The sequence below is a fragment of the Podarcis pityusensis genome (assembly GCF_964106645.2).
Source record: "Podarcis pityusensis genome assembly, chromosome: 17".
NCBI lineage: Eukaryota > Metazoa > Chordata > Lepidosauria > Squamata > Lacertidae > Podarcis > Podarcis pityusensis.
The window spans coordinates 41,499,873-41,527,853 of NC_138042.1; the positions used below are offsets into that span (position 1 = coordinate 41,499,873).

A 27,981-nucleotide genomic window follows, 5' to 3' on the forward strand; every position below is an offset into this window, starting at 1 on the left:
TTTCAGAAGTTCCTGGATGGAAAAGGGATAGACCACAAAGTGGCAGTTTCGCAAGAAGCGTGGAACAGGGGGGTCTGTGTAAAAGTGAACAAAGAATTGCAAAAGGGAATGAATGCACAATTGCTGAGTTCACATTTGCCACATGAATATTGGGCCGAATCGCTAGCGTCCTATCTTCATGTGTGGCTGAGAAAAGTCTCAACAGAGTTGGGATGTTCTCCTTTTGAGAAGCTGTTCAATAGAAAACCTTCTGTTGCCTATTTTAAGGTTTTCGGGTCTCATGTGAGAACAGAAGCTCCAGGTGGTGTAAAGAATGCCAGAGGCATTTTTGTGGGTTATGAAAAGGGTCTCTACAGAGTAATTTTGTCTGAATCTGGTCAGGTGATTCTCACAAAGTTCCTAGAGAGTGCTCCAAAGCAAGAGCGGGTAGTACAGACATTTCCCACAGGAAACGATGATGATGATGATGATGAGTTTGATCTTATTGAGTTCAGTAGTACTGATGATGACACTGATAGCTCAGAGAGTTCAGTTGTAACAGTCATTGAGAGGAAACCTCACACAATGGATAGACCTTCACAGGTGAAGGCAGGGTGTACATACGCTTCAGGTTACATACACTTCAGGTTACAGACTCCGCTAACCCAGAAATATTACCTCGGGTTAGGAACTTTGCTTCAGGATGAGAACAGAAATCGTGTTGCGGTGGCGCGGCAGCAGCAGGAGGCCCCATTAGCTAAAGTGGTGCTTCAGGTTAAGAACAGGTTCAGATTAAGAACGGACCTCCAGAACGAATTAAGTACATAACCAGAGGTACCACTGTACTGGTAGTTGGAAGGACCCCTAAAGGTCCTATATTCCAACCCCCTGCAATGCAGGAACATGAACTTGACATTTATATGCCACCCAATCAGTTATATCCTCTGGGTAGAGGGGAGAGGAGACCCACATCCGTCCCCAAGCCTAGAAGTATGTGAAGAATGGACAAGAAAAGGTAATAGATCCTTTGGGGAAAGTAGCAAATCAAGTGAAAGTGTTTCTGTTAAGGCACAGGTAAATATTGACTCAGAAAGAACAGGGTCACAAACAAGAGCAAATCTATGAACTACAGACTGACAATTTAGCAGAGCAAACAAGGAAGAGACGCCAGATTGTCGCAGTATAAACAAGCCTCCAGCAAAGGACAAGCATTTTGATCACAGGAAATCAAAGAACCCCAGAAATGACTGGGAGGTCTCTTGTGAGGTTTCCAGGAATGGGTTGGAGCCGGAGCCGTTTTTCATCCTTACCGTGCACTGGGGGATGGTGAGCTGGTACAGGTGATCCGGGTGCAGGAAGGGAAACCACCGAAGCGATTTCCTCAGGAACAGGAGCAACAGCTGAAGTGAGAGAATTTTTTAATAAAGGAAAAAAAGAGAGGCCGGTAAGAGAAGAAAGCCAATTTTAAATGTAAAGGCAAAACACATTAAGAAGCAACAGAATTGGCTTCCCTGCAGCACAGGTGATCATTTGAGAGAACATGAGAATTACTGTATTTTTCGCTCCATAGGGCGCACCGGACCATAGGACGCACCTAGTTTTTAGGGGGGGAAATCAAGAAAAAAATCTTATTTCCCCCCCGCCCCAAAGAGCAGCGTACAGGCTGTGCAACCTCTCCCTTCCGGAGGGGTTGCGCACGGCTATGGCACAAGCCAAGGCAGCGAGTGGGAGAGGGGCTAATAGCCATAGCCCCGTGCAGCCTCTCCCTGCCGGAGGGGCTGCGCGGGGCTATCCCTGAATCCTGGAGAGCGAGAGGGGTCAGTGCGCACCGACGCCTCTCGCTCTCCAGGCTTCAGCGAAAGCCGTGCGCTCTTTAAAGGGGCTGCGCGGCTTCTCCTGGCTTTTCTGGGAGGTGGGAGAATTCCCTCACCTCCCGCAGAAGCCCGAAGAAGCCGCATGCTCTTTAAAGGGGCTGCGCGGCTTCTCCTGGCTTTTCTGGGAGGTGGGAGAATTCCCTCACCTCCCGCAGAAGCCCGAAGAAGCCGCATGCTCTTTAAAGGGGCCGCGCGGCTTCTCCTGGCTTTTCTGGGAGGTGGGAGAAGGGACTGATGCAGCCAGTCAGTCCCTTCTCCCTCCTGTGGAAAAGCCCGCAAGAGCGCACGGAGCTTGTGTGCGGCTCTTGGGAGCTTTTCCCGCCTGCCTCCCCCCTGCATTCGCTCCATAGGACGCACACATATTTTCCCTTGCATTTTAGTAGGGAAAAAGTGTGTCTTATGGAGTGAAAAATACGGTAAAACCAGCTGCAGAACGCTGGAAATGCAATATACATCAGTAGAGGAACAATGCAGGAAGCAGCACTTATCTCAAAAGTCAACCCAGCTACCTCCACTCCAACCCCGGAGAGGATTCTGAAAACATCCCTTGCCCCCTCGCCTGTCTTACTTTCTGCTGGGCTTCACTGGTCTCTTGCAGAGCGAAAGTGGTAAACTCTTGCCGGCACCCGGTTTCTCCAAGATTCTTGCACAGTTCAGGGCTGCCCATCCATACCACTGTGGCTTGAAAGCAGAGTTGCGCTGAGCGGCAGCCTTTGCCCCCGTCTCCAGAAGTCGGCAGATAGTTGCGCCAGACGAGCCCCTCTTTCTGCGTCACGAGGAACAGGCGGGACACGCAGCCGGCTTCCGCAGCGCTGCCCTGGGAAGGCTCTGCTGTGCTGGCGCCCGACTCTGCCCTTCCTGCGCCGGATATTCTCCCCTCTTGCGATCTTGGCTCAGCGGCTTTGGAGCCATCACCTTCTGTGTGAGAAGAGGTCCTTTCATTCACTCGGCGACCCTCGGAGGCTCTCTTTTCGGGAGTATAAAGGATCTCCACATCCTCAAAACAAAACTGTATGCAAGGCCTTGGAGGAGAGCAGAGAAGAGGGGTGAGTACAGCTGAAAACCCATTATTTACAAAAATAAATACAATGGGACCTTGGTTCTCAAACTTAATCCGTTCCAGAAGTCTGTTCCAAAACCAAAGCGTTCCAAAACCAAGGTGCGCTTTCCCATAGAAAGTAATGCAAAATTGCTTAATCTGTTCCAGATTTTTAAAAACAGCAATTTAACATGAAGTTCACTATCTAACGAGACCATGGATCCATAAAATGGCAGCAATAAACAATGTACTGCAGTCACACAATCAATCATTTAGTAGCTGAACTGGGTTCCACACAGTCACAAAAACGAAACAAAAAGAGCCACAAAAACAAAAAACCCCAACATAAATAGCAAAAACAGACAGACCTCATCGTAACACTCAAAATGGAAGTGTGGCACTCAAAAAGGAAGTGTAACTCTCAAAACGGAGCAAGTTCTGCTTCCGAAAAAGGTTCGCAAACTGGAACACTTACTTCTGGGTTTGCAGTGTTTGGGTTCCAAGTTGTTTGAGTACCAAGGCGTTTGAGAACCAAGGTACCACTGTAAACATAGCTGTGAGTATATGCCCACTTCCCAGGAGGTAATTTTTTCTTTGTTTGCATTTCTTATGCTGTGAAGCTGCTATAAATGCCCTATGGGCAGAAGAGCAGCAAACTCCAAGACTGTGCCATTATTTACCAAAAGGACACTACAGTCGTACCTTGGAAGCTGAATGGCTTGGCTCCTGAACAAATCGGCTCCTGAACGATCAAAACCTGGAAGTTAGTGCTCCAGTTTCTGAATGATTTTCGGAAGCCAAACGTCCGGCACAACTTCCGATTGGCTGCAGGACACTCCTACAGAAAACCAGAAGCCACGCTTTGGTTTTTGAATAGTTCCGGGAATCGAATGGACTCCCAGAATGAATTCTGTTTGAAAGCCAAGGAACCACTGTATCTGTCAGGGGTAGAGGAGGAATGGTAGAGACTACCTCCCCTCCCTGACCCTTCCAGGGAGGAGGAAGTGGAAGACAGTTTAGATTTACGACAGAGGTTTACGGGAGGTCACAGCTCAGAGGCAGATGAGGGGGAAAGTTGGGAAATAATGGGAAAGGAGGAGGAGGAAGCAGCAGAGGGGCGACAGCCGATGGACACTGTGTCTTTAGAAAGTATTCCAGACCCTCCATCTCCCAAAACCCAGCAAGCCTTGAAAGTAGGAGAGCAAGGAGCTCAAAGAAAGAGGGCACATAGCAGCACCCGTGATGAATGGGGAAGTGGGAGAGATGGGGAGGGTGGAGATTCACTCGGGATAATGCCATTATCCAAGAGGCTGGGTTCTATAGCTTCTCTCTGTAGTTACTGAATTAAAAAAAGATGGTAAGAAACCTTCCTTGTTCTTTATACTTTCTGGGCAACCAGCCAGGAGCCACTGGCAGAATCCTAACACTATCCGTGCATGAGAAAAGGGCTATCCACAGCCTTGGGGGAAGCAGAAGGTTTACTGAGTTACTCACTCACCCCACAGAGTGTTTGTTGTGGGGGAGGAAGGGAAAGGAGAATGTTAGCCGCTTGGAGACTCCTTAGGGTAATGATAAAGTGGGATATCAAATCCAAACTCTTCTTCTCTTCTTCCTCCTCCACCGCTTGAGGAGAACCTTCTATATTAGAACCTTCCACCTGTGTGCTTTGTACCACTCTGAGGCCCTGCCATGGTCTCAATCTTTCGGGGGCTCAGAGAAAGGGGGAGACTTGCCTTAATAATAATAATTATTAGCTTTGCCCCCCTTTCCCTTCCCATATATTTGGGGGAGTCTAGTCTAGACTATTTCCTCCCCTCCCCTATGCATTTGGGCTAATATTTTAATGTTTCAGTAGTTTAATGTTGTATTTTAATCTTGTTCTTAAGTTGTATTGATTCAACTTGTTATTATTATTTCTTGTTAGCCGCCCTGAGCCCGGCCTTGGCTGGGGAGGGCGGGGTATAAATAAAAACTACTATTATTATTATTATTTATTTATTTATTATTACGGTCGGAGACCAGCTTGCGGAGACTTGCCTTGTTTTCTTCTCCTTTATGTGCTCTTGTGACCCCAGCTGCTGCCAGGAAGGGAAATCACTTCGAAGGAATTGCTCAATTACAAACTGAAATATTTCTACCTGCAGGAGGCACCCTGCAGTAAACAAACAACAATAACAGAAATAGACACCACACCAACAGTTAAGCAAAGCTGGCTAAATAAAAAGTCTTAACTGTGAAGCAGATGGAGGTGCTTGCAGAAGGCTTGGTCCTCAAATCTAAAGCAAGTCATTCTACTCTCTGTGCCAAATCTCTTATTCTCAAAACACAAACTCATCCTTATCTGACCCAGTACATTCCAGGGGCAGAGACTGAGAAATCTGGCTTAGCTTTGAGAATCCGCCTTTGAGCACAAAGTAGTCCGGACACCAGGGCATTTCCATCTGTAGTCACTTGAGACAAAGTTAGCAATCTGTTTATGAAGGTAAAATAGGGATGAGGGGGACTCCAATTATAGTGGTACCTCGGGTTAAGTACTTCATTCGTTCCGGAGGTCCGTTCTTAACCTGAAACCTGAAACCGGAGGTCCGTTCTTAACCTGAAGCACCACTTTAGCTAATGGGGCCTCCTGCTGCTGCACGATTTCTGTTCTTATCCTGAAGCAAAGTTCTTAACCCGAGGTACTATTTCTGGGTTGGCGGAGTCTGTAACCTGAAGCGTATGTAACCCGAGGTGCCACTGTATGGGAAGGGGCAGGCAGGCTGGAGGGCAAGATAAAATAAGAGCTTTCTCCAAGCTAGAGCCCTCAGCAGCATCAGAAATTTAGCAAGAATTGGAAAGCCCCTTTTCCCGCTGCCCCACAAACCACAGCAGCAGCAGGTTATACATTGCAGAGTTCTCCTTTACAACTGAAAATATCAACTTACAATCCAATATTTGGTGAGGGATGATACTCCCAAAACTACCAAGATTGTTTCAGGGTACTTAGCCGAGATCTTTAAAGCTAAATCTAAAGTTACCTGATTTATTCAATGGTGGTTATTTAGTCTTTTATATACTGTATGTGTTTGGATTATCAATCTATTTGGATGACTTTGTATGATTTTATGATTTTACTGTTTTAACGTATGCCAATAAAGGCTAGTTACAAGTTACAATATGTTTGTCCCTAATGTTGCACAGACCTTCTCCAGAGCTAGAACCCAAAGCAAGATTAAACCACAGATAATCAAGAGCCCTTTTAAAATTAAAGGCAACATTATTTCACCCCTTTCTGAAGTCCGAGGAATTGCAAATATTTGTTTCCGTGCTTCTTAATTAATACAAAGCTGGTTTAAAAAAAATGCATTTTCTTGACTTGGTTGATGAAGATTGCATGGCTAAGAACAGGCTATTTGGTTTCCTTGTCAGGTGTCAGACCTTTTTATCGTGATGTGTAACAATCTATTTTGGCAATTTTGTTCAAATGTAAAAGCTGTCTTAGTATTGTATTTTGGAAATTTGTTTAGAATACTATACTATGTTCTTACTATGTGCTAATCTATCTTCCCAGGGTTTTTGTTTAAAGGTCCAATACAATGGTTTCTTTTGAAGAAAGCTATCCTCTTAAAATCAAAGCTGTGTAATAATTTTCTAAGTCCTAAGAGCCAGCATTGTATTGTTGGTTTTTAAGAGCACTCAAATCACAGAATCAATATAGGATGGACACACCTACTAAAGACGTCTCAGCAAATGGCCGGCCATCTTTGTGGAATATTATACAAGGGACTGCTTTGCTTCTGTCTTGTAACTTGAGGGAGCCACTGCTAGAAGAGTCCAGCCACCCAAGCAACACCTACCCACCCAAAAAAGAGAAAAGAAAAAGAAAGGGTGAAGAACACGGACGAGTCATAATGATTAAATGATGCTATTCCCACACATTTTCCAGGGATCTCTTTGTAATGAAATAATAAGCATTTGTATAACACGATGGGAGTGTGCAAAGCACTTAAAATCACAGGATTGCAGATTGTAGAGTTGGAAGGGACCCCTGAGGGTGTCACGCTTCAGGGAATTGGCTTCCTCCCCCATGGCTGTTAGTGAGCAGATCAAATGAAAGGGAATTATTACCAGTTAGTCTCTTTAATAAACACAGCAAAGGACAAAAGAAAGCATCTACCCAGAATGGCGGTGCTCCCAATTAAGGCTTACACCCCTTCCGTCTCTATTGATCTACGTCACTCCTACATCTTGTAATCTGAGCTTGTACCCTCTGCGCTTTCTGTTCTGAGAGTTTCTGAGCTCTTCTCAACCTTGGGGAGGGTGCTGGAGGAATGCTGTCCAACGACTATAAATCTGTAAACCCCTCTTTTAATAATAATTATTATTATTATTATTATTATTATTATTTATCATTTATACCCCGCCCATCTGGCTGGGCTTCCCCAGCCACTCTAGGCGGCTTCCAACAAAATATTAAAATACCATAATACATCAAACATTAAAAGCTTCCCTAAACAGGGTTGCCTTCAGATGTCTTCTAAAAGTCTGGTAGTTGTTTATCTCCTTGACATCTGGTGGGAGGGTGTTCCACAGGGAAGGCGCCACTACCGAGAAGGCCCTCTGCCTGGTTCCCTGTAACTTGGCTTCTTGCAGTGAGGGAACCACCAGAAGGCCCTCGGCACTGGACCTGTGTCTGGGTAGAACGATGGGGGTGGAGACGCTCCTTCCAGTGTTTCTTCTCCTAGCTGCTCCCCATCCAGTTATTCCCAACTTCCGCCGTCTGAACTAAGCCCCTCTGCAAACCACTGTTCCAAATCTATATTGTCCTCCTGCTCCTGGGAAGATTCAGGAGCAGAGGGAGGGGATGGCTCCCACCATTTCTCCTCAGTGCAGCCTTCCTCAGCACGGTCCCTGACAGAGGGTCATCCAGTTCAACCCCCAGCAAGTTCAGGAACGTTGCTGCTTTTAGGAAGCTGAATTTAGCACTTACCATCCGAGGCTGAAAGCTCTCAGCAGAGAAACTGGAGTAGGACCAGGCCAATCTGCGATTCAGCTCCTCGGCGATTACGTTGCAGAGCTCGGGGGCTGAGTTCAGTTGTTGCAGGGGACTGAGGCTTTCCCAGCCCTTCTTCTCAGCCATGGCAGACAGCAGAGAGAAAGGCGGAATCTGACATGGCGGCTCCAAAATCTGATACTAGAAAAGGATTGAGAGCGTCAAATTATCCTCTATCTCCAGGAAGAGACGGAAGCACTCGGGGCTACAATCAGGAGAAAGAAAAGGTAAAGGACCCCTGGACGGTTAAGTCCAGTCAAAGGTGACTATGGGGTTGTGGCGCTCATCTCGCTTTCAGGCCAAGGGAGCCGGCGTTTGTCCGCAGACAGCTTTCCGGGTCATGTGGCCAGCAGGACTAAAACGCTTCTGGTGCAATGGGACACCGTGACGGAAACCAGAGCGCACAGAAACACTGTTTACCTTCCCGCCAGAGCGGTACCTATCTATCTACTTGCACTGGCGTGCTTTCAAACTGCTAGGTTGGCAGGAGCTGGGACAGAGCAACGGAAGCTCGCTCCGTTGCGGGGATTCGAACCGCTGACCTTCCGATCGGTTTAGACATCCTCTCAACATTACTAGCAAGTCCTCCATTCATGGAGCTAAAGGTAAAGGACCCCTGGACAGTTAAGTCCAGAAGAATTTGACCATGGGGTGTGATGCTCACTCTGTCACGGGGATTCGAACCACCGACCTTCTGATTGGCAAGCCCAAGAGGCCCAGTGGTTTAGATGACAGCACCACCCGCGTCCCTGCACAGTCAGGAGTAGAGTTACCTGCTGCAGGGGGCAGTGGTGCTCTTCCGCCAGAATCTCTTGATGGATGTTTCTCTCTTCTTTTCCGAGCGGCACCAGAACATTCAGAATAGGAACAATAAACTTCTCTGCTGCTGCCTGGGCTTGGTGGGTAAGGCAGTGCAAGGACTGCTGGTGCGGAAGGATACAAAACCTAGGAGGAATTATGGATGCATTAGCGCCTGCCAGGTCCAAGCAACCCTCAAATAAAAACTCCAGGAAGGGGGAAATGCCAACAACAGGTGGAGATAGTAGGAAGGAAGCACAGAACAAGCCGAGACAACAGTAAGGGAAAAGGATATGGGATGTGAATGTACACATCCAAGAAAAGGTCAGTCTAAGATATTCCCACAATGGGACATTTTATACCTTCTGTGATCGAAGTCCTTTGTTACCCTCCCACTTTGGTCTCAAGTTCTTCATTACTATGTTATTAACTGCCATCTTCTACAGTATGTAAAATTACCAGGGGTTGGGTCAGAGTTTTAATCTGTTATTAGCTTTTAAGACAGTGAGAGGCAAATACAACTTATTTTTAAACTGATCTAATTTGGTCCAGAATAATACATGGAATTGAAAAGGAACAGGACAGCTCTGAAATGTATCAGGCTGCTTCCCAAAGCTGCAGATGCAAATCAAATCTTGTGGACTGTGCACACCTCTCTCTCTCTCTCTCTCTCTCACACACACACACACACACACACACACACAAAATATTTTACAGGAAGAAAATGAAGGAGTCTTGCCATCACCCAAATGCCTACATCTAAGTTTTTTACAGCACAAATACTGGCATCAATGGGATTTTGTGCTAATGCTCTGGGTCCACAAGGCATAAAAGGGCAATAATTATTTGCTGTTTAATGCCTACCATTCTGGAAATTTTCTCCACACTTGACACACCGTGAATTTATATAAGCAGTTGCTTTGCCCCTGTTTCCCAGTGATGTAGTTCAAAAAAGGTTCTTGCTGTGATCGCTGCGTCTTGCCTCGTGGGGCAAGACCTACACTTCACTCACCTCTGCTCAAAGGTCTCTAGCAAGCTGACCAGCCAGATATAGAGCGGCAGGCTCAAATTGAAACGCAAAAGCAGCTGAATATAAAAATTCCCAAATAAGGCTACAGGCTGGTATAACGTGCTGCATGGCGAAAAGCTCTTCAGCACAACCACGCTGCGCAGGCAAGCTCCAAGGACGGAAGGCGAGGCAGCCAAGGGCTTCTGCACAAGGTGGACGTCTTGGAGCTGTAAGACAAGTGGACAGATCAGCATCAAGGAAACAGTGAGTTCTGAAAGCTACAGTGGTACCTCGGGTTAAGTACTTAATTCGTTCTGGAGGTCCGTTCTTAACCTGAAACTGTTCTTAACCTGAAGCACCACTTTAGCTAATGGGGCCTCCCACTGCACGATTTCTGTTCTCATCCTGAAGCAAAGTTCTTAACCTGAAGCACTATTTCTGGGTTAGCGGAGTCTGTAACCTGAAGCGTCTGTAACCCGAGGTACCACTGTACTGCAGTTTCCATAAAAAAGACCAAATGATTTCACCCAATATCCCACCAGTCAAACATTACAGTGGTACCTCGGGTTACATACGCTTCAGGTTACATACACTTCAGGTTACAGACTCCACTAACCCAGAAATAGTACCTCGGGTTAAGAACTTTGCTTCAGGATGAGAACAGAAATCGGGTTCCGGCAGCTCTTGGTTCTTGCTCTTGGCTGTGCTGCCTTTGAGGGGTGGGCAATGGCTAGGCCAGACTCCATCATTAGAGCTGGGCGATATATTTATAAATTGTCTGAAACTTGTATGGCTTTCAGCCCATGATACCGGTTTCAGACAATTTGAGAAGGCTCAAATTGCCTGCAGAGAGCAACAGCGCAGACAGGCAGGCGGAGCCTAAGAATGTTCCTGTCAGCGCCTTTGAGGAAGCTCCCTGCCCCTTTGTTTTTGGTTTTTTTATAAATAAATTTTATTTAACATAATTGTTACAAAATATAAGCAAAACAAATACAAATGCAAATACACACATAAACACTTCAAATAAGCACATACAGTGGTACCTCGGGTTACATATGCTTCAGGTTACAGACTCCGCTAACCCAGAAATAGTACCTCAGGTTAAGAACTTTGCTTCAGGATGAGAACAAGAATCGGGCAGCAGCAGCAGGAGGCCCCATTAGCTAAAGTGGTGCTTCAGGTTAAGAACAGTTTCAGGTTAAGTATGGACCTCCGGAACGAATTAAGTACTTAACCCGAGGTACCACTGTATACATGAAAAAGGAACAAAAGAGAAAAAAAGAAGAAAAGAAAAAAGAAGAAGAAAAGTTGGAAGAATTTCTTCCTAATTTATTCTACAAATATCTCAATATGAAAATAATAATAAAATTTCATTGACTTCCATCGCTTACACTGCACTTCCTATATACATTTTAAGCAAGATTGCTTAAAATCTTGCTCCCTGCCCCTTTGGCTCGTGTGAGCCCCAGCAGCATAGGGACTTGCTTCCCACCCTCAGCTGAGTTCAACAAAGCCCTGGTCCCTTCCCAGCTCATGTGAGCTAGAGCAGCATGGGGGCTTGCGCAGCAGGGTTGAGCGATGTGTCTCAGCTGCTTTTTCCTTCTCTAAGGTTGGGAGGAAGAAGCAGCTGAGATACATGCCAGAGTCAGACATTGCGATATATCAGCATATCGTAGTATTTAGCTGTGATATATTTATGATGTTGAAAACCAGATATCACCCAACCCTTGTTGTTTAGTCATTTAGTCGTGTCTGACTCTTCGTGACCCCCTGGACCAGAGCACGCCAGGCACTCCTGTCTTCCACTGCCTTCCGCAGTTTGGTCAAACTCATGCTGGTGGCTTCGAGAACACTGTCCAACCATCTCGCCCTCTGTCGTCCCCTTCTCCTTGTGCCCTCCATCTTTCCCAACATCAGGGTCTTTTCCAGGAAGTCTTCACTTCTCATGAGGTGGCCCAAGTCTTGGAGCCCCAGCTTCAGGATCTGTCCTTTCAGTGAGCACTCAGGGCTGATTTCCTTCAGAATGGATAGGTTGGATCTTCTTGCAGTCCATGGAACTCTCAAGAGTCTCCTCCAGCACCATAATTCAAAAGCATCAATTCTTCGGCGATCAGCCTTCTTTATGGTCCAGCTCTCACTTCCATACATCACTACTGGGAAAACCATAGCTTTAACTATACGGACCTTTGTTGTCAAGGTGATGTCTCTAGGTCAGTGTTTCCCAACCTTAGAATCATAGAATCATAGAGTTGGAAGAGACCACAAGGGCCATCAAGTCCAACCCCCTGCCAAGCAGGAAACACCATCAGAGCACTCCTGACATATGGTTGTCAAGCCTCTGCTTAAAGACCTCCAAAGAAGGAGACTCCACCACACTCCTTGGCAGCAAATTCCACTGTCGAACAGCTCTTACTGTCAGGAAGTTCTTCCTAATGTTGAGGTGGAATCTTCTTTCTTGTAGTTTGGATCCATTGCTCCGTGTCCGCTTCTCTGGAGCAGCAGAAAACAACCTTTCTCCCTCCTCTATGTGACATCCTTTTATATATTTGAACATGGCTATCATATCACCCCTTAACCTCCTCTTCTCCAGGCTAAACATGCCCAGCTCTCTTAGCCGTTCCTCATAAGGCATCGTTTCCAGGCCTTTGACCATTTTAGTTGCCCTCCTCTGGACACGTTCCAGTTTGTCAATGTCCTTCTTGAACTGTGGTGCCCAGAACTGGACACAGTACTCCAGGTGAGGTCTGACCAGAGCAGAATACAGTGGCACTATTACTTCCCTTGATCTAGATGCTATACTCCTATTGATGCAGCCCAGAATTGCATTGGCTTTTTTAGGTCTTCAACTGTTTTTGGACTACAACTCCCATCATCCCTAGCTAGCAAGACCAGTGGTCAGGGATGATGGGAATTGTAGTCCGAAAACAGCTGGAGACCCAAGGTTGGGAAACACTGCTCTAGGTGATGTCACCGAACCCTACTTCTTCTTAAAGCACCAACTCTAGGACCTTAGTCTCACCTCTACACCTGCTCCTGGTCGGAGCCCACGGCCATAATTCAACATCTGCTGATAAGCAAGGCACAGAGTGAACTTGTTGTCCAGTTCATAGAGCCCAGCTTGGGCATTTAGCACCTGGGTGATAGTGCCCTGGAAAAGAAACAGAGAAAGGAAACATTACTAACGATGTGCCCTGTTCTGGAGAAATCCAAAGACACCTTCTTGAATCCCATGGTAGAGGAACCAATTTCAGGGTGAGGTTCTCTCTGTGCAGGAGATACTGCTTGCTTACTGCATAGGAGATCATCTGGGACTTCCGAGCTGGAACCACCGTCTTTGCTTCCTCCTCCAACTCCAAAGAGCTGCTAAGCTGCTCACAGGCCTTGGTGGAAACAGACACAGTTGGACTTCCTTCTGAAGTACTGTCCAAAGATTGCTCCTTCACTCGTTCCGTACAGTAAGGTAGAAGGTGTGAGGAGGAGCTGGTGATGAATACCCTCAATCCAGAAGCTTTAAGGCAAGCTGTTTTAAGAGCAGTGAGGACATACCGATGCCCAAGCTGTAGCACGTGATGCCAAACCAACTGGGAAGATCTCTAGGACAGAAAAACCAGAAGGTGAGTCAGAATTCAGCACACTCTCCAGAAATATATTCTTCCAACAACAGCCTTATCCACCAGCCTCAAAACTAGCTGCGATGCATCTCAGCTGGTATTTATGGGTCACGGCAGTTACACATCACCTCTAAAATGACTGCACCAGTGTTAGAAACTGAGATATGGAAGCCAGGAGCTAAATGGCACCTTAAACCTAGGTTATGGGCGCAACAACAAAATGTCTAGGTGCCCTTTTTTATAACAAGAATACAAAGCTGAAAATGAATGAGCTGCAGCTAAAATATTATGTTCACTTTTCACATGGTCTAGTCCTTCCCCTGCCAACCCCGTTAATATTCTTAAGAAGGCCTCTTCTCCAGTCTTGAGAGCGTAGCTGGAAGTGGGGAGGCAAAAAAAGGTCCTCCTTTCCTTCTACTCTGCAGCTTTAATCTGAAATCTTTGGCGCAGTACTGTGCCCAGAGCTCGGAAACTGCTCGCACTAATGAATTTCATTGTCGCAAAATGCGCCTGGAACAATGGGAGATTTGAACCCTGGACTGTGCTACCTAGTACAGTTGTACCTTGGAAGTCAAATGGAATCCATTCAAGAAGTCTGTTCGACTTCCAAAATGTTCAGAAACCAAAGCGCGGCTTCTGATTGGCTGCAGGAAGCTCCTGCAGCCAATCGGAAGCTGTGGAAGACCCGTTGGACCTTCGGCTTCGAAAAATAGTTCACAGACTGGAACAGTCACTTCCAGGTTTGCAACATTTGGGAGCCAAAACATTTGAGAACTAAACTGTTCGAAAACCAGGGTACGACTGTAACTTTACATCGTGAATGTGACCTTCTACATAATGAATATATCGCAATATGAACTCTTAGTGTAGAGGCAATATTTTGAAACGTAGAAAAGAAATATAGCTCTGTCTCAGCTTGGCTGAGCTACTGTACAGTACAGATGTAACAGTGAATTTTCTGGGACAGCTTACCTGCACAAATACCGGGATACACGTAGCTGAACTAAAGCACTTCAGGAAGATGAAAAAGAAGGTATTTTGGTGGATGTAGAGAATAGTGCTCAGCCTACACAGTTCACCTGCCACATTAAGCTTTGCGATCTCCTTATATTGTGGCCTAAAAAAAAAAGGAGATCATACCAAGGTGGGTCTACCTATACAAACAGAAAACTGCAACAGCAGCAACAAATCTGGCTAGACCATCCTTCTCTAGGTTACGTTCTGCCAAAGGCAGGAAAATAATTTACGTTACAAGCTTGAATGACTTGTCTTTACTTAAGCCAAGTAATTCACCACTCCAACAGAAGCTTGTGGAACATCATATTTCTGTGCAGTCATACCTCGGAAGTCAAATGGAATCCATTCCGGAAGTCTGTTCGACTTCCAAAACATTCGGAAACCAAAGCGTGGCTTCTGATCAGCTGCAGGAAACTCCGTCGGACATTCAGCTTTCAAAAATAGGTTGCAAACCGGAACAGTCACTTCCAGGTTTGCGGCATTCGGGAGCCAAAACGTCCAAGTACCAAGGCATTTGGGATCTAAGTTACGACTGTATTCATTTTCTCAGACAGCTTGCTCCCTTGGTGGAAGACAACAACCGGTCTAACAATCATGGCTGCTGGGAGTATTTGGCAGGCAACACTGAACCTTTACCTGGCGTTGAGCAGCTGTGCAGCTTGTCTCGGGTAGAAAACAGGGAGGATATCAAGAGTTTTCTCTGGACCAGGCATCACTTGGATTGGGTCTTGCATGATCTCCAAATACCCAGCTGTGCTCTTGCCTGCTTTGGGGATATATATCCAGCTGGGAAACAGCAACAGACACCCTAGCCACTCAAGCTTAAAACGCAGGAGCTGAACCGAAGAGAGAAAGAGACTCTATTAGGAACACATTTTCTATGAAATTGGTACTTTGAATAAGTAAAGGTAAAGGACCCCTGGATGGTTAAGTCCAGTCAAAGGCGACTATGGGGTTGCGGCGCTCATTTCACTTTCAGGCTGAGGGAGCCGGCGTTTGTCCACAGACAGCTTTCTGGGTCATGTGGCCGGCATGACTAAACCGCTTCTGGCGCAATGGGACACCGCGACAAAAACCAAAGCGCACGGAAACAGCGTTTACCTTCCCGCCGCAGCAGTACCTATTTATCTACTTGCACTGGTGTGATTTCAAGCTGCTAGGTTGGCAGGAGTTGGGACAGAGCAACAGGAGCTCACCCCGTCGTGGGGATTTGAACCGCCGACCTTCAGATCGGCAAGCCCAAAAGACTCAGTGGCTTAGACCCCAGCGCCACCCGCATCTCTGTTTGTTAGAAACAGTGTTAGAAAGCAAAAGAGAAGGCAGTCCTCAAGCCGTACCGTGCAGGGCAACTCGCCAGTGTTGTCTCGCACATACAAACTACCATCCACCAACTTCTCTTTCTCCCCAAGTCTTTCATCCGTCAAGTAGCCCACGAGTATCAAGTGTGTCCGCTGCAATCTTCTCTGGTTAGACAAGACGGCTTCACCTTGGCGGACCCATTCCCTGAATTCATCGGAGCTCCAGGTTAGATGACTGCAGCAAGGCATCCGCTGTTGAGACTGGAGGTCAGAGACAGAAATAAGGCTGGAAGGGAAATAATGATTGATTTAGGAAACAAAATTTTGATTTTCCACCTAGAATTCCGCAAGATGTCTAGACGTAAGAATCAATATTCATCCATTAAAAAATACATACATAAAAAAAAATAGTTGGCTCAGCTTGGGGGGGGGGGGCGGAATCAGCCAAAGGAATAGGTCTCAATACTTTTTAAGCTGCCTCATTGTGCTCATTTCATTTTCATTTCACCTTTAATATGTATACCACCTTTCTATATTACTAAACACAAGGCAGTTTACAACCACAAAATATACAACAAAGTGCACACACCTTAGAATAATCTGATGAAATACAAAATCATAATAAAAACATAACTTTAAAATAAACAAAGTAACATTCAATAATGTATTAGAATTTAATAATACACAATAAAATTAACTCTTGAAATACCAGCATATAATAATAAAACAGAAACTTATTAAAAATTACAATGATTACTAAAATACCCTTCAGAAAACTGATTTCAAAATTTCACAAGAGGACACAAAGTTAGTTAACAATATGTGAAATATACCTTTTACCATCTTATATTTGTGCACCTGGCTCTTCCTGCCTAAGTGCACAACCTGACATTTGTGATCTTTCTGAGATTCCTGCATCGCAGGGGGTTCAGCTACATGACCCGGCGGTCCCTTTGTTGTAAACAAAAATTTCCCTTTTCCCTTATGGGGTATCCAAGAGTCCATATAGCCCATATAGAGTTCCTCCTCTCTCCTGTGGATGAGGGGAGCACCCTGTTGCAACAGATCAATAATGATCAAGCTTACTAGCTGCTTTGCTTCTCAATATTCTCTGGTTGGCCTCTGTTATCTTCTCCTACCAATAGGGAACCTATGTTGTTGTTTAGTCGTGTCCGACTCTTTGTGACCCCCTGGACCAGAGCACGCCAGGCACTCCTGTCTTCCACTGGCACCCGCACTTTGGTCAAACTCATGCTGGTAGCTTCAAGAACACTGTCCCACCATCTTGTCCTCTGTCGTCCCCTTCTCCTTGTGCCCTCCATCTTTCCCAACATCAGGGTCTTTTCCAGGGAGACTTCTCTTCTCATGAGGTGGCCAAAATCTTGGAGCCTCAGCTTCAGTTTCTGTCCTTCCAGGGAGCACTCAGGGCTGATTTCCTTAAGAAGGGATAGGTTGGATCTTCTTGCAGTCCATGGGACTCTCAAGAGTCTCCTCCAGCACCAGAATTCAAAAGCATCAATTCTTCAGTGCTCAGCCTTCTTGATGGTCCAGCTTTCACTTCCATACATCACTTGTGGGAAAACCATGGCTTTAACTATACGGACCTTTGTTGGCAAGGTGATGTCTCTGCTTTTTAAGATGCTGTCTAGGTTTGTCATTGCTTTTCTCCCAAGAAAACCATATACAGTACAGTATATCTAACACACACACACACACACACACACACACATATATTCTCCAGCTCCGACATTCCCCATGCACCTGGCTCCCTCACCTGTAGCCCTGCAATTGCAAGAGGTCCTTTTGGCTCCCGCGCATCAGGCAGCGCAGCGCGGCACCCGCCGCTTCCTCGTCGCTCCCGCTGATTCCGCGCAGCGCCTGCAGCCACTGCCGCTCCAGGGCCGGGAGGGAGGCTCCGGGCAGCCCTCGGCCCGCTTCCCCGGCAGCCGAGCCCGGCGGATCCATGGCTCCAAGGCGCGCAAAATTTGTCTCCGGAAGAGGAGGAGAGAGCCGAGCGCGCCGCCAGCATCGCAGGCAGCAGCCTCTCGCGCGTCCCCGGAGCTCAGACGCGGAAGCGCCACTTCCTGGTTCTTCCCCCGAGGGGGGAGCTGCGCTTGGAAAGCAAGGCAGAAATTCAAATAGTGCACTTTTTGCAACGCATTTGGGATCCACTTCCCAGTTCTCTTCCCCCACCAAACAGAGACAAGCAGAGAAGAGGCGAGGCGTTTCCTTCCGTGAGAAAGCGGAGACTAGTTTTTCCAGCTTCCCTGTGCTAGCATGTTGTTGTTGTTGAGTCGTTTAGTCATGTCCGCCTCTTCGTGACCCCCTGGACCAGAGCACGCCAGGCACTCCTGCCTTCCACTGCCTCCCTCATGCTGGTAGCTTCGAGAACATACCATATAGCAATATATTCAACACAAAAAACAGCTACAATTTGTTGTTGACAAAGGACAGCTGGACATACAAAGGGCACCATTACATTCAGTAGCTTAGAGCCTCATCAGACCTAAATCCAGCCCTGGTTGCAGGTTCAATCCCCATACAGGACAGGTGCATATTCCTGTATTGCACAGGGTTAGACTAGATGATCCTCAGGTCCCTTCCAACTCTGTTGTTGTTGTTGTTGAGTCGTTTAGTCATGTCCAACTCTTCGTGACCCCCTGGACCAGAGCACGCCAGGCACTCCTGTCTTTCACTGCCTCCCTCATGCTGGTAGCTTCGAGACCACTGTCCCACCATCTTGTCCTCTGCCGTCCCTTCTCCTTGCGCCCTCCATCTTTCCCAACATCAGGGTCTTTTCCAGGGCGTCTTCTCTTCTCATGAGGTGGCCAAAGTCTTGGAGCCTCAGCTTCAGGATCTGTCCTTCCAGTGAGCACTCAGGGCTGATTTCCTTCAGAATGGAGAGGTTGGATCTTCTTGCAGTCCATGGGACTCTCAAGAGTCTCCTTCAGCACCAGAATTCAAAAGCATCCATTCTTTGGCGATCAGCCTTCTTTATGGTCCAGCTCTCACTTCCATACATCATGACTGGGAAAACCATGGCTTTAACTATACGGACCTTTGTTGGCAAGGTGATGTCTCTGCTTTTTAAGATGCTGTCTAGGTTTGTCATTGCTTTTCTCCCAAGAAGCAGGCGTCTTTTAATTTCGTGGCTGCTGTCACCATCTGCAGTGATCACGGAGCCCAAGAAAGTAAAACCTCTCACTGCCTCCATTTCTTCCCCTTCTATTTGCCAGGAGGTGATGAGCCCAGTGGCCAGGATCTTCGTTTTTTTTTTATGTTGATCATAGTCTATGCTTTTATTGTTGTTGTTGTTGTTACTACTACTATAATTACTTTTCCCCTTTTTCTTTTAAAATAATTTTTATTGGTTTTACAAAATAAATCTCACATTTACCACATTTGAATTTTAAAATCAAACGAGATTCTTCCGAATCTTATGATTTCCCTTCTACCCTCCGGGGGTCCTTTGTATATCTAAATCAAATGCATATTATCATTCCTCCACATTATGGCCCTCCAAAGTATCCAAAGTCTTTGTGACATTGCAGGAGTTACTAAAAGCCTGCCAAATAACTCACGTGATTACAGTGATCTTTTAAGTACAGTGTGCATTTTGTCCCATTCCCTATTGAAGTTTTGATCTTCCTGATTTCTGATTTTCCCTGTCAGTCTTGCCATCTCTGCATACTCTAATAGTTTCATCTTCCAGTTTGCTTTTGTCAGCCTCCCCTCTTTCCATCACTGGGCCCTACTATAATTTCTATACCGCCTTTCGCCTGAGCATCCCGAGGTGGTTGACAATATAAAAACACCAAAATGCGTAATACACAAGTTGCATCTTTCTGGACTTTTGCTAGACAAAAGTAGCTTTCAGAATTCCTACACTTGCCAAGCCGGGCGCATTTGGTGGTCTACTAGGACTATGTCATGAAGTAGATATGTGAAGAGAGCCAGGAAGAACAGAACTTAAGAACGACGTGCTAAATTTATGGAGGAGGTGGGGAGAGTCAGAAGGAACTTTTGCCAGTACAGCGGTACCTCAGGTTAAGTACTTATTTCGTTCCGGAGGTCCATTCTTAAACTGAAACTGTTCTTAACCTGAAGCACCACTTTAGCTAATGGGGCCTCCCGCTGCTGCCGCTGCACGATTTCTGTTCTCATCCTGAAGCAAAGTTCTTAACCCAAGGTAATATTTCTGGGTTAACGGAGTCTGTAACCTGAAGCGTATGTAACCCGAGGTACCACTGTATCCCATGTGTGCAGATCAATGCAGAAAGTAGCCATACAATTTTTTAATGTACTCTCCTAACATGGTTGTGGCCAAGGAGGGGGCAGTTGCCACCACTAAATCAAGAAAATAAATAAAAAATACTGTAACTAAAAGTAGAAATTGTAGAAAGACTTTGAGAGATTTTTCTGAGCACTTTGGGGTTAAAAGAAAGTACAGTGGAACCTTGGTTTTCGAATGTAATCCATTCCGGAAGACCATTCAACTGTTGAAGCTTTTGAAAACTGAGACGCAATTGGTGGTCGAGAAAATCCATTGAGAAAATAAAAAAACGTGCAGCAGAAGCCGTTCAACTTCTGAGGCACGTTCAATTACTTCCAGGTTTTTGGCACTTGAAAACCAAAACCTTTGGCTTCTGAGACACTTGAAAACTGAGGTTCCACTGTAATTTAAAACAAGTGTTGTTGAGATATTTCATTCCAAATCTGCTAGACGGAGCCACACAGAGGGTGTTGATAGGTGGGCCTCCTGCCCCCCCATAAATCCAGCTACCTGCCCCCCACCCAGTATAAATCCTGCCTACTCCCATGTCCACTTGTGGAGTTTCTGGGTTCACCGCCTTCTTCATATGACAAAGCAGAATCCTTTCAAGGCACTGTGGAGGTGGGAAAAGGCTAACTGTGTCCTGTGGGTGGGAATTCAAGTCTCCACCCTTTCCATCATATTTCTTTTGGCTTCCTGTGTTATAAAGAACTTCGTTTACCAGACAAGCAAATTTCACTCTCTTTGCCTGCAGAGGTCCTGTGAGAGGTGACAGAGTGAGGGTCCTGCCTGGAGGTGTAAGGGACAAGTTGGGCAAAAACTATGGCTCTTTCGGAGGTGGTCCCAGTTTTAGTGGCGATGGTAAGTGAGAAACCCGAAGGAAACGGGTCATCGAGGCTGGGAGAAAAGAGCTAAGTCCAGTGCTTTTTCTCTTTAAAAAATGTTTAGAGGTACTCTCATTTTGACTCAAGAAAATCTCCATTTTATAGTTCAAATCAGGGAAAATACAGTAAATGGACAAAAGTACAAAGATTCACAAAATGTTTAGAGGTATGTGTACCCCTGCGTACCCCCAGGGAAAAAAAGCACTGGCTAAGTCAGTATTTTTTGTGCGAACAGAAAGGCTCTGTAAACGTTCGCCTTCTGGCTTGTGTGGTGGATTCCCGAAACTGAGCCACTCTTGATGAAAAGTAGTTTGCCTCTATATGCTGGGTTTTGTTCCCCCCCTCTTTGCAGATCAACTTGAACCTCGTTCAAACAGACACAGGGGAACCCCTCATCCCTGATGCTAAACCTATCCCTGCATCAGTTGTGGATAAGGATGCCCTCATCCACTCCAGTGGTATACAAAAGAGAGAGCTGAAATGCTCAGAAGGATACTATCGTCACCCGGATGAAACCCACTGCTGCCTTAAATGCCCCAGAGGTATGACAGAATGTAAAACAGAGTAATAACTGTTAGTTGTGATTTCCTGTTTCCGTGTACCCCCTGATTCTTAGAAACGTAAATAATCCAGTTTGGGGAAAACGTACTCCTCTGGAGTACAGTCGCACCTCGGAAGTCAAATGGAATCCGTTCCGGAAGTCCGTTCGACTTCCAAAATCTTCGGAAACCAAAGCACGGCTTCCTGCAGCCAATCAGAAGCCGCGGAAGCCCCATTGGACGTTTGGCTTCCAAAAATAGTTCACAAACCAGAACACTCACTTCCGGGTTTGCAGTGTTTGAGAGCCAAAACCTTCAAGAACTAAGCTGTTTGAAAACCAAGGTACGACTGTATATGAAATATGGGATACACTTGTAATGAATGAGTTCTTGCAGCCCTTTTATCCTATCTCAGCAGAAAAGTAAATAGATCTTACCTAAAGACTAGATAAATATAAAATTCCATATATAATTAGGCTTCGTTCATGCTTTCCCTTGGGTTGTCGAATGTTTTGGAAGTCGAACAGTCTTCCGGAACGGATTGCAATCGACAGCCGAGGTTTGACTGTACAGAAACTTTCATTCTATGCTCAGCCTTGCATTTCTTGTCTCACTAAATAACTTTTTCCTACTTCCTCTTGGATAATTATTTTGCAGGAACTTACATTGCACAACACTGTTTAAACGCGGAGGAGACATCTAAGTGCTCAGTATGCCCTGAGGGTTCCTTCATGCCTGAAGATCATTTCTCTGAAAGGTGTCTCGGATGCCTTCAGTGCCGTCGAAGTAAGTCTTTTCTCTAGTGTGTGTTCATGTCTGTGTTTTGTATAGGAGTAAGCAAAAAGGCCCCTGCATTTGGAATGTTGCATATGTGGATCGACTGTAGGTTACTTGTTTCTCGAGCATTAATGGCCCATGTAGAATTAAACAACTCTTCCTCTCTTTCCTCTTAGCCTTTGGACAAATAGAAGTCTCCAAATGCACCAGTGAGAATGACACAGTTTGCGGTTGCAGCAGTGATCAATATCAAAGTAGCCGCAGTCTTGACTTTATGTGCAAGAGCTGCAGTGAGTGTCCCGATGGAAGAATCCAGCAACATTGTGAGTGCAATTAGGACAGAATCAATGAGTTAAAAACGTTACTACCTCCCACAAATTAATTAATTCATACTAGGAACAGGCTCTCTCACCCCTACAGCAAATGCAAAGCATTTGTCTTTGTTGCAAGCTGTGTGTGCTGGCAAAATTGAATTCCTTCAACTCTCCTTGTCCTATGATAGTGATTCTCCTTATTTTTAACCCTTCCTCTCCTCTCCAGCTTTATGTATTAATTTTAACGTGATATGTCCTTAAGCCCAGCACCCTTAAGGCAGTATTAAATTTGAATGTTGGTGATGGGGATGCATTTATATAGTGCCCAAGCTTCCCAGAGTACAAACAAAAAGACAGTGGTGGTCAGTGATATTTTGAGGTGGTAGGGCTGCAGTTTTTAACCTCACCAGGAAAGTGTGCTATTGTAGAGTACCGTTGCCTCCTTACTGAAACACATCCATTATTTTCTGTACATCTATGGACAGGGGAAGTGCTAGGGATGAAAATTAAAGTTGCTACCAACTCTGGGCCCAACTAAGGGGGAACCATCGCTGAGTTCCCAACAATCCTTCCCCATACACTGAGGCTTCAGCAGACGTCTGTTTTAGTCGGATCACCACTGATAACCGACAGAGAGAGAGACAGATATCCAATACAGGTTTTCATTTTGCTTAGCGGAAAACCAACAAGTAAGCATTCACACCCTTTCACAGCAAAAGCTCATGGACTTAACAAACTCGGAAGCAAAGTAAGGGAGTCTCCACTGGTGAAGGAGCAGATTCAAGGAATGGTGCTGAGCTCCACTTGTATGCCTTCTTACCTCACTTCTAATGACTATTAATCTCTCTTATTATAACTCTCAACTTAATGGGTTACTCTTTAAAAGGCAAAAACACCCTGAAGACATTAAAATAACTTCTATACCTTAAAATCTAACCTATTAACTCTCTTAAGAGTCTTCTTAAGCAGAGAATGTTCTCTTAAACATGCTATGTCCTTGTTCTGAACCCACACCAAAGATTCCTCCAGCACTTATTCTGACTACAGGATGTACTCTTAGCTTGGTACATAAAACTGACATCTAGAAACTTACACAATGCCCCCTTAATGCCACATATGAAGAGCAGCACATTGTCTACCCCTGGCCTAGAATTTTGAGTTCTCCTGCTGGCATTTAATTCAAGCTTCTCAAACTTTATATATGAACGACGCAGACTCTAACAAATAAGTGAAACATCCCAAACCAGAGTATATAAAATGTAGGTTTAATCAACATAAACATTCCTTTGTTCCTACACAATCCTAGTGCTAATATAGCACTAGCGCTTATGTTGAATTTTTAAATGATATTTAAAGTTCCAACTTCCATGTAAGATATTCCAAATATGGCTTTCAGACAAGACCGACTCCATATCTCTCACTTAGAACCCCGCCACATGACATACACTTTTGAACTCAATAACACCTGCTCATCCAATGCCAAAGAAACTAAACCAACACACAGAAACCTTTAAAATGTGAGGAACTTGCGCTTCTAAATGCATGCGCTTTTCTTCCCCAAACAAATCCATGTTCGTTATCTGAAACACTTCTTCTCTCAACTGAAACAACAAAATATTTCAACCAATAAGGCAAGAGTAATTGTTTCATTTGAGCCATGGCACATAAGAGCATAACAGAAAAACATATTTGCAATACATGGTTTTCCCACTGGTTTTCGGGGGTTGGGTAGCTGCTCTTTAGCACTCAGTGAGCAATTTCCGATTGACTTCTCTAAGATCCGGGACAAAGCGGAGTTAAAAAAACCAAACACCTGGAGAGCACCACATTTTGTTCCCCTGGGCTAGAATTTTGAGCTCCCTGCTGCATTTCATTGTGGTTTTTTGGGGGTGGGTTTTTTTAAGGGACACAATACCTTTATTTTTCCCAAGCAAGCTCCAAAATATTTAGTTGTGGTATATATATAACTTTATCTGGGGAGATTTTAGGAGGACTTAACAGTAATCAAAATTAGCTATTTTGTCTACAAAGTTTTGATTTAGAAAGCCTAATAAATTGAAGCAAAAATTATATCAGGAGCTAGTAATTATTCTGCAGTTCCATAATCTTACTTTAATATTAGGAATGCAATAAATTGTCTATTATAACATTATGAGCAAACAGATGAGCCATAACATAACATGAGGAATTTTTAACAAATTCCAAAATCCAAAGTTGAAAGAAGCTAAAATCTTCATTCAGCTGTAATTTAAAAAAAAACTTTCAGTATAGATTGAACATTAGAAAATAATAATTTTCAATTATATGTGTCATAAATATAGGGGTTGCTCGTGCGTAAGTTGCAGCCACTCCTGGCTAGGTTGCCTTGTTAAACCTTTTCTGTCTGGACAGCCCTTCACTTCGTGGCTGCCTCAGTCGCTAGCAGAATCCGTCAGTGGGCGTTTCTTAAACCTTTTCCAGCATAAAAGCTGTTTGACGCCAAGTCTCCTCCTACTCTCCCTGCGCGGAAGTCTTCTGCGCAGGGAGGGTGTGGGTAGCGGAGGACCCGTGCTCTCCCCGCTGGTCTCCGTCGAGGAGTCCTGGAGCCCTCTCACCGATTCCCCCATCTCCCTGGTGTTAGGCTGATTTCCTTCCCCAGCTGATGAGCTGCCTCTCTCCCTGCTGGGCCCTTCTCCAGCATCGCTTGGGAGCCTTGCCTCCGCCTCTAGCTCCGATGTCAGTTCCTTGACAATATGCAACCATGTCTATGCATGTTTACTCAGAGGTAACCCCTACTTTACTCAATGGAGTTCACCTTCAAGTAAACATCCATAGAATTGCAGTCTTATCTTGCTTTTTAAATGCAAAATGACGCATCTTTTCCCTTTGATATGTACAGTAACTATTTGGTGCTTGTTTTCAATGATTGAAGTGGTTGAACAGTTCCCTCCTGTGTCACTGTCGGAACAGATTCCTTTTCTTCTAACCATGCTGTTAATTCACCCATTCTCTTTTCGCCCTGCAGAGGGCACAGTTAAATGTGTTGACACAGGAGATCTGTGATCAGGACCTCCTGCAATTTCTTCCTAATGTAACAACAACACTGGCCCTGATTCAGATCAGGAGCACAGTGCTGGGGAAAGATTCTGGCTCCTTCTCATGCCCTCTGATTCTTCTTCTCCAGAGCTGTTTTCTTGATTAAAATCCCATCTCTGAAGCTACTGTTTTCCCCAAGAGGAAAAATAGGCAGGTATTGTCTGAGAACCTGTTATGTCTCCACCTGTAAATTGGCCCCACAGTTATCAATGGGAAAACCACTGCATATGGGAAATGTTGATCAGATTTTGGCACCCTACTGCTGTTGCTGAATTGCCTTTAAAGCCACAAGTGATCCTGAATGTGGAACTTCTGCATCACATTTAACTTGTCCCCAGATAATAAACACTGCTTAGGTGCTACTGTGTTTGAGTGAGATCCAAATCACTGAAATGAAATATCTCCTTCTCTCACTTATCTTTTCTTTCTAGGTACCAAATTCAGTGACACAGTATGTGAGAGTGCCTCCATGGATTTTTTCTCCCAAAAACAAATGCTACCCATGCAGCAGGTGGGGGAAACCTTGTTATCTGTCTTACCTGCATAAAAGGTGGGAGTACATCTTTGTAGAAAAACAGTATCCTAATGGTTTAGCCCAGGGGTCAGCAAATGTTTTCAGCAGGGGGCCAGTCCACTGTCCCTCAGACCTTGTGGGGGGCCGGACTATATTTTTTTGGGGGGGGGGGAATGAACCAATCCCTATGCCCCATAAATAACCCTTAGATGCATTTTAAATAAAAGCACATATTCTACTCATGTAAAAACACCAGGCAGGCCCCACAAATAACCCAGAGATGCATTTAAATAAAAGAGCACATTCTACTCATGTAAAAACATGCTGATTCCCGGACCGTCTACGGGCCGGATTTAGAAGGCAATTTGGCCGGATCTGGCCCCCGGGCCTTAGTTTGCCTACCCATGGTTTAGCCCTTACTAAGAGCTTATCCACACTTCCTCTTGTCCTGCTGCCCCCCACCGAACTGTTTTTAGCACTCAATTGGACGAATCTTTACTCCCTTTGGGGGGGAAAGGTGGGTATAAACATAATAAAACAATACGAATAATACTTCAGATGATGATAGGATTCTCAATGCCATGTTCATAAAGCAATACAGTAGTATTAAACCAGGCATACTTCTGGCTGGCACTTGGAGAGCTTTTGAGAGCCTTTGCAGGGGAGAATCGCCGAGCAGATGCAAAAGCTTCAGCATCTTTTCCTCCTGCCTGCCAACCTTCCATGCTAGGTAAAAGGAGCAAATATAGAAGCCAAATTTGGTAGCTTTACCCAAGGCAGAACTTTGTTAAACCAACCAAAACGTCACAAAATAGTGTGCAAGATCCTGACTTCCCCAAAACACTCCTTTCTCTGAGTAGAGATTCAAGGGGGCAATGAAATAGGAGGAACTATAAAGGAGCTATAACGCAGTATTTATTTCCTGTGCAACTAAGGCCTACTTTTTCCTTTTCAGTTGCAGTCAGCCAGATTGCCAGACAGACTGCGACATCGGGCTCAGAAAAAAAAATTATTCAAGTGAGTTCTGGAATAATAGGATGGGAAACCTCAGGCATGGGGGGTACAGATCTCCAGGTCTCTCTTATTTGCCCTTGACTTGCTTCTCTTATATCCAGAGCAGGAGATGATTTGGGGGGGGGGGGGGTAAAGCCCAGAATATCATTACATTTTCTTTTTAGTGGAGAATCAGTAGCCAATAGGAAAATTCCCCATTGCAGGAACTGGTTTACTGGACAGTGTTATTCACCATTAATTATTTTTGAATGTTTCCCCACAGATTCCCTTATCGGCCTCTTAGTAAATAGGAACCGAGGAAAGGCTGTATACCTGGAGCTATGGATCTCTGCAATGGAGAAGAGTTTTCACCCCATTTGTGGCATTGTTGAAACCAGCTGTAAAACATTTCATTTTAAAAATAGAAATATTTAAAATAAAACATTTCACCTTCTGGCCTCCTGTCGAATTTCTGCTCCCCCCATCTAGTTTTGGCCACTGCACAACCAGATTCCTTGATCAGAGAGTATTAGCAGCAAGCTGCTCCCTGCCATTACTAAGTCTCTCTGCTTTATCCATTCTTTCTTCACTGTTTTCTGGAATGAAGTAAAAACACGGTTGCTGCCATGGATGTAGCCAGGATTTTTGTTAGGGGAGGCAAGACATTGTTGGGGGGGAAAGGACTTTTGGGGGGCAGAACTCACATGATTGGTCAGTTGGTTGAGTATTTCTATTGTTTTACTTGATCTGGTAGGGGGGGCAGCTGGTCCCCTTGGCTATGCCCATGGCTGCTGCAGGAGCGGCCTGGGTCAGCAATGGCAGAAACTCAGAACTACAAAGACACACACAGGCATACCTGAGAAATACAGCCCCCATGGTGCTTCAGGATAGCAGGATCGGGAACAGACAGAAACAAAGAACTTCCCAGTGCATTCAAGAGGTTTCTTGGTGCTGG

The 27,981-nt window shown here is 45.2% G+C and overlaps 2 protein-coding genes across 8 annotated transcripts in view; one reads left to right on the forward strand and one right to left on the reverse strand.

The window, feature by feature from the left end:
* The window catches only part of CTC1 (CST telomere replication complex component 1), a 42,187-nt gene extending 14,378 nt beyond the window's left edge, over positions 1-27,809 (reverse strand). Inside the window, exons 1-14 of one of the 5 annotated variants that reach the window (XM_080987090.1) lie at positions 27,477-27,809; positions 26,655-26,759; positions 15,697-15,943; positions 14,996-15,195; positions 14,315-14,459; positions 13,022-13,324; positions 12,751-12,879; positions 9,735-9,958; positions 8,698-8,869; positions 7,862-8,065; positions 6,601-6,724; positions 4,930-5,044; positions 2,422-2,875; positions 1,290-1,379 (exon numbers count right to left, since the gene is read on the reverse strand). In XM_080987090.1, coding sequence (XP_080843216.1) covers positions 1,290-1,379; positions 2,422-2,875; positions 4,930-5,044; positions 6,601-6,724; positions 7,862-8,065; positions 8,698-8,869; positions 9,735-9,958; positions 12,751-12,879; positions 13,022-13,324; positions 14,315-14,459; positions 14,996-15,195; positions 15,697-15,943; positions 26,655-26,759; positions 27,477-27,511 — 2,547 coding nt within the window. In that variant the 5' untranslated portion in view covers positions 27,512-27,809. Of the gene's footprint in view, positions 1-1,289; positions 1,380-2,421; positions 2,876-4,929; positions 5,045-6,600; positions 6,725-7,861; positions 8,066-8,697; positions 8,870-9,734; positions 9,959-12,750; positions 12,880-13,021; positions 13,325-14,314; positions 14,460-14,995; positions 15,196-15,696; positions 15,944-17,431; positions 17,649-20,032; positions 20,121-21,790; positions 21,835-26,654; positions 26,760-27,359; positions 27,444-27,476 lie in introns of those variants that run through there. The other 4 variants (XM_080987091.1, XM_080987092.1, XM_080987093.1 and 1 more) reach the window with 4 other exon arrangements.
* On the forward strand, positions 2,787-27,482 carry LOC308466456 (tumor necrosis factor receptor superfamily member 1A-like). Of its 3 annotated transcripts, none has more exons than XM_080987256.1 (8): positions 2,787-2,899; positions 20,685-20,791; positions 21,167-21,356; positions 22,011-22,139; positions 22,307-22,453; positions 25,951-26,030; positions 26,989-27,050; positions 27,310-27,482. In XM_080987256.1, the coding sequence occupies exons 2-8, from the start codon at positions 20,753-20,755 to the stop codon at positions 27,335-27,337; spliced, it is 675 nt and encodes a 224-aa protein (XP_080843382.1). In that variant the 5' UTR covers positions 2,787-2,899; positions 20,685-20,752; the 3' UTR covers positions 27,338-27,482. The 3 variants fall into 3 exon arrangements, with proteins under 3 accessions (XP_080843382.1, XP_080843381.1, XP_080843383.1); XM_080987255.1 differs by lacking the exon at positions 2,787-2,899 and adding an exon at positions 20,237-20,551; XM_080987257.1 differs by lacking the exon at positions 2,787-2,899 and having other exon boundaries at positions 20,237-20,791; positions 26,995-27,050.
* Positions 27,810-27,981: the final 172 nt, after the last annotated feature.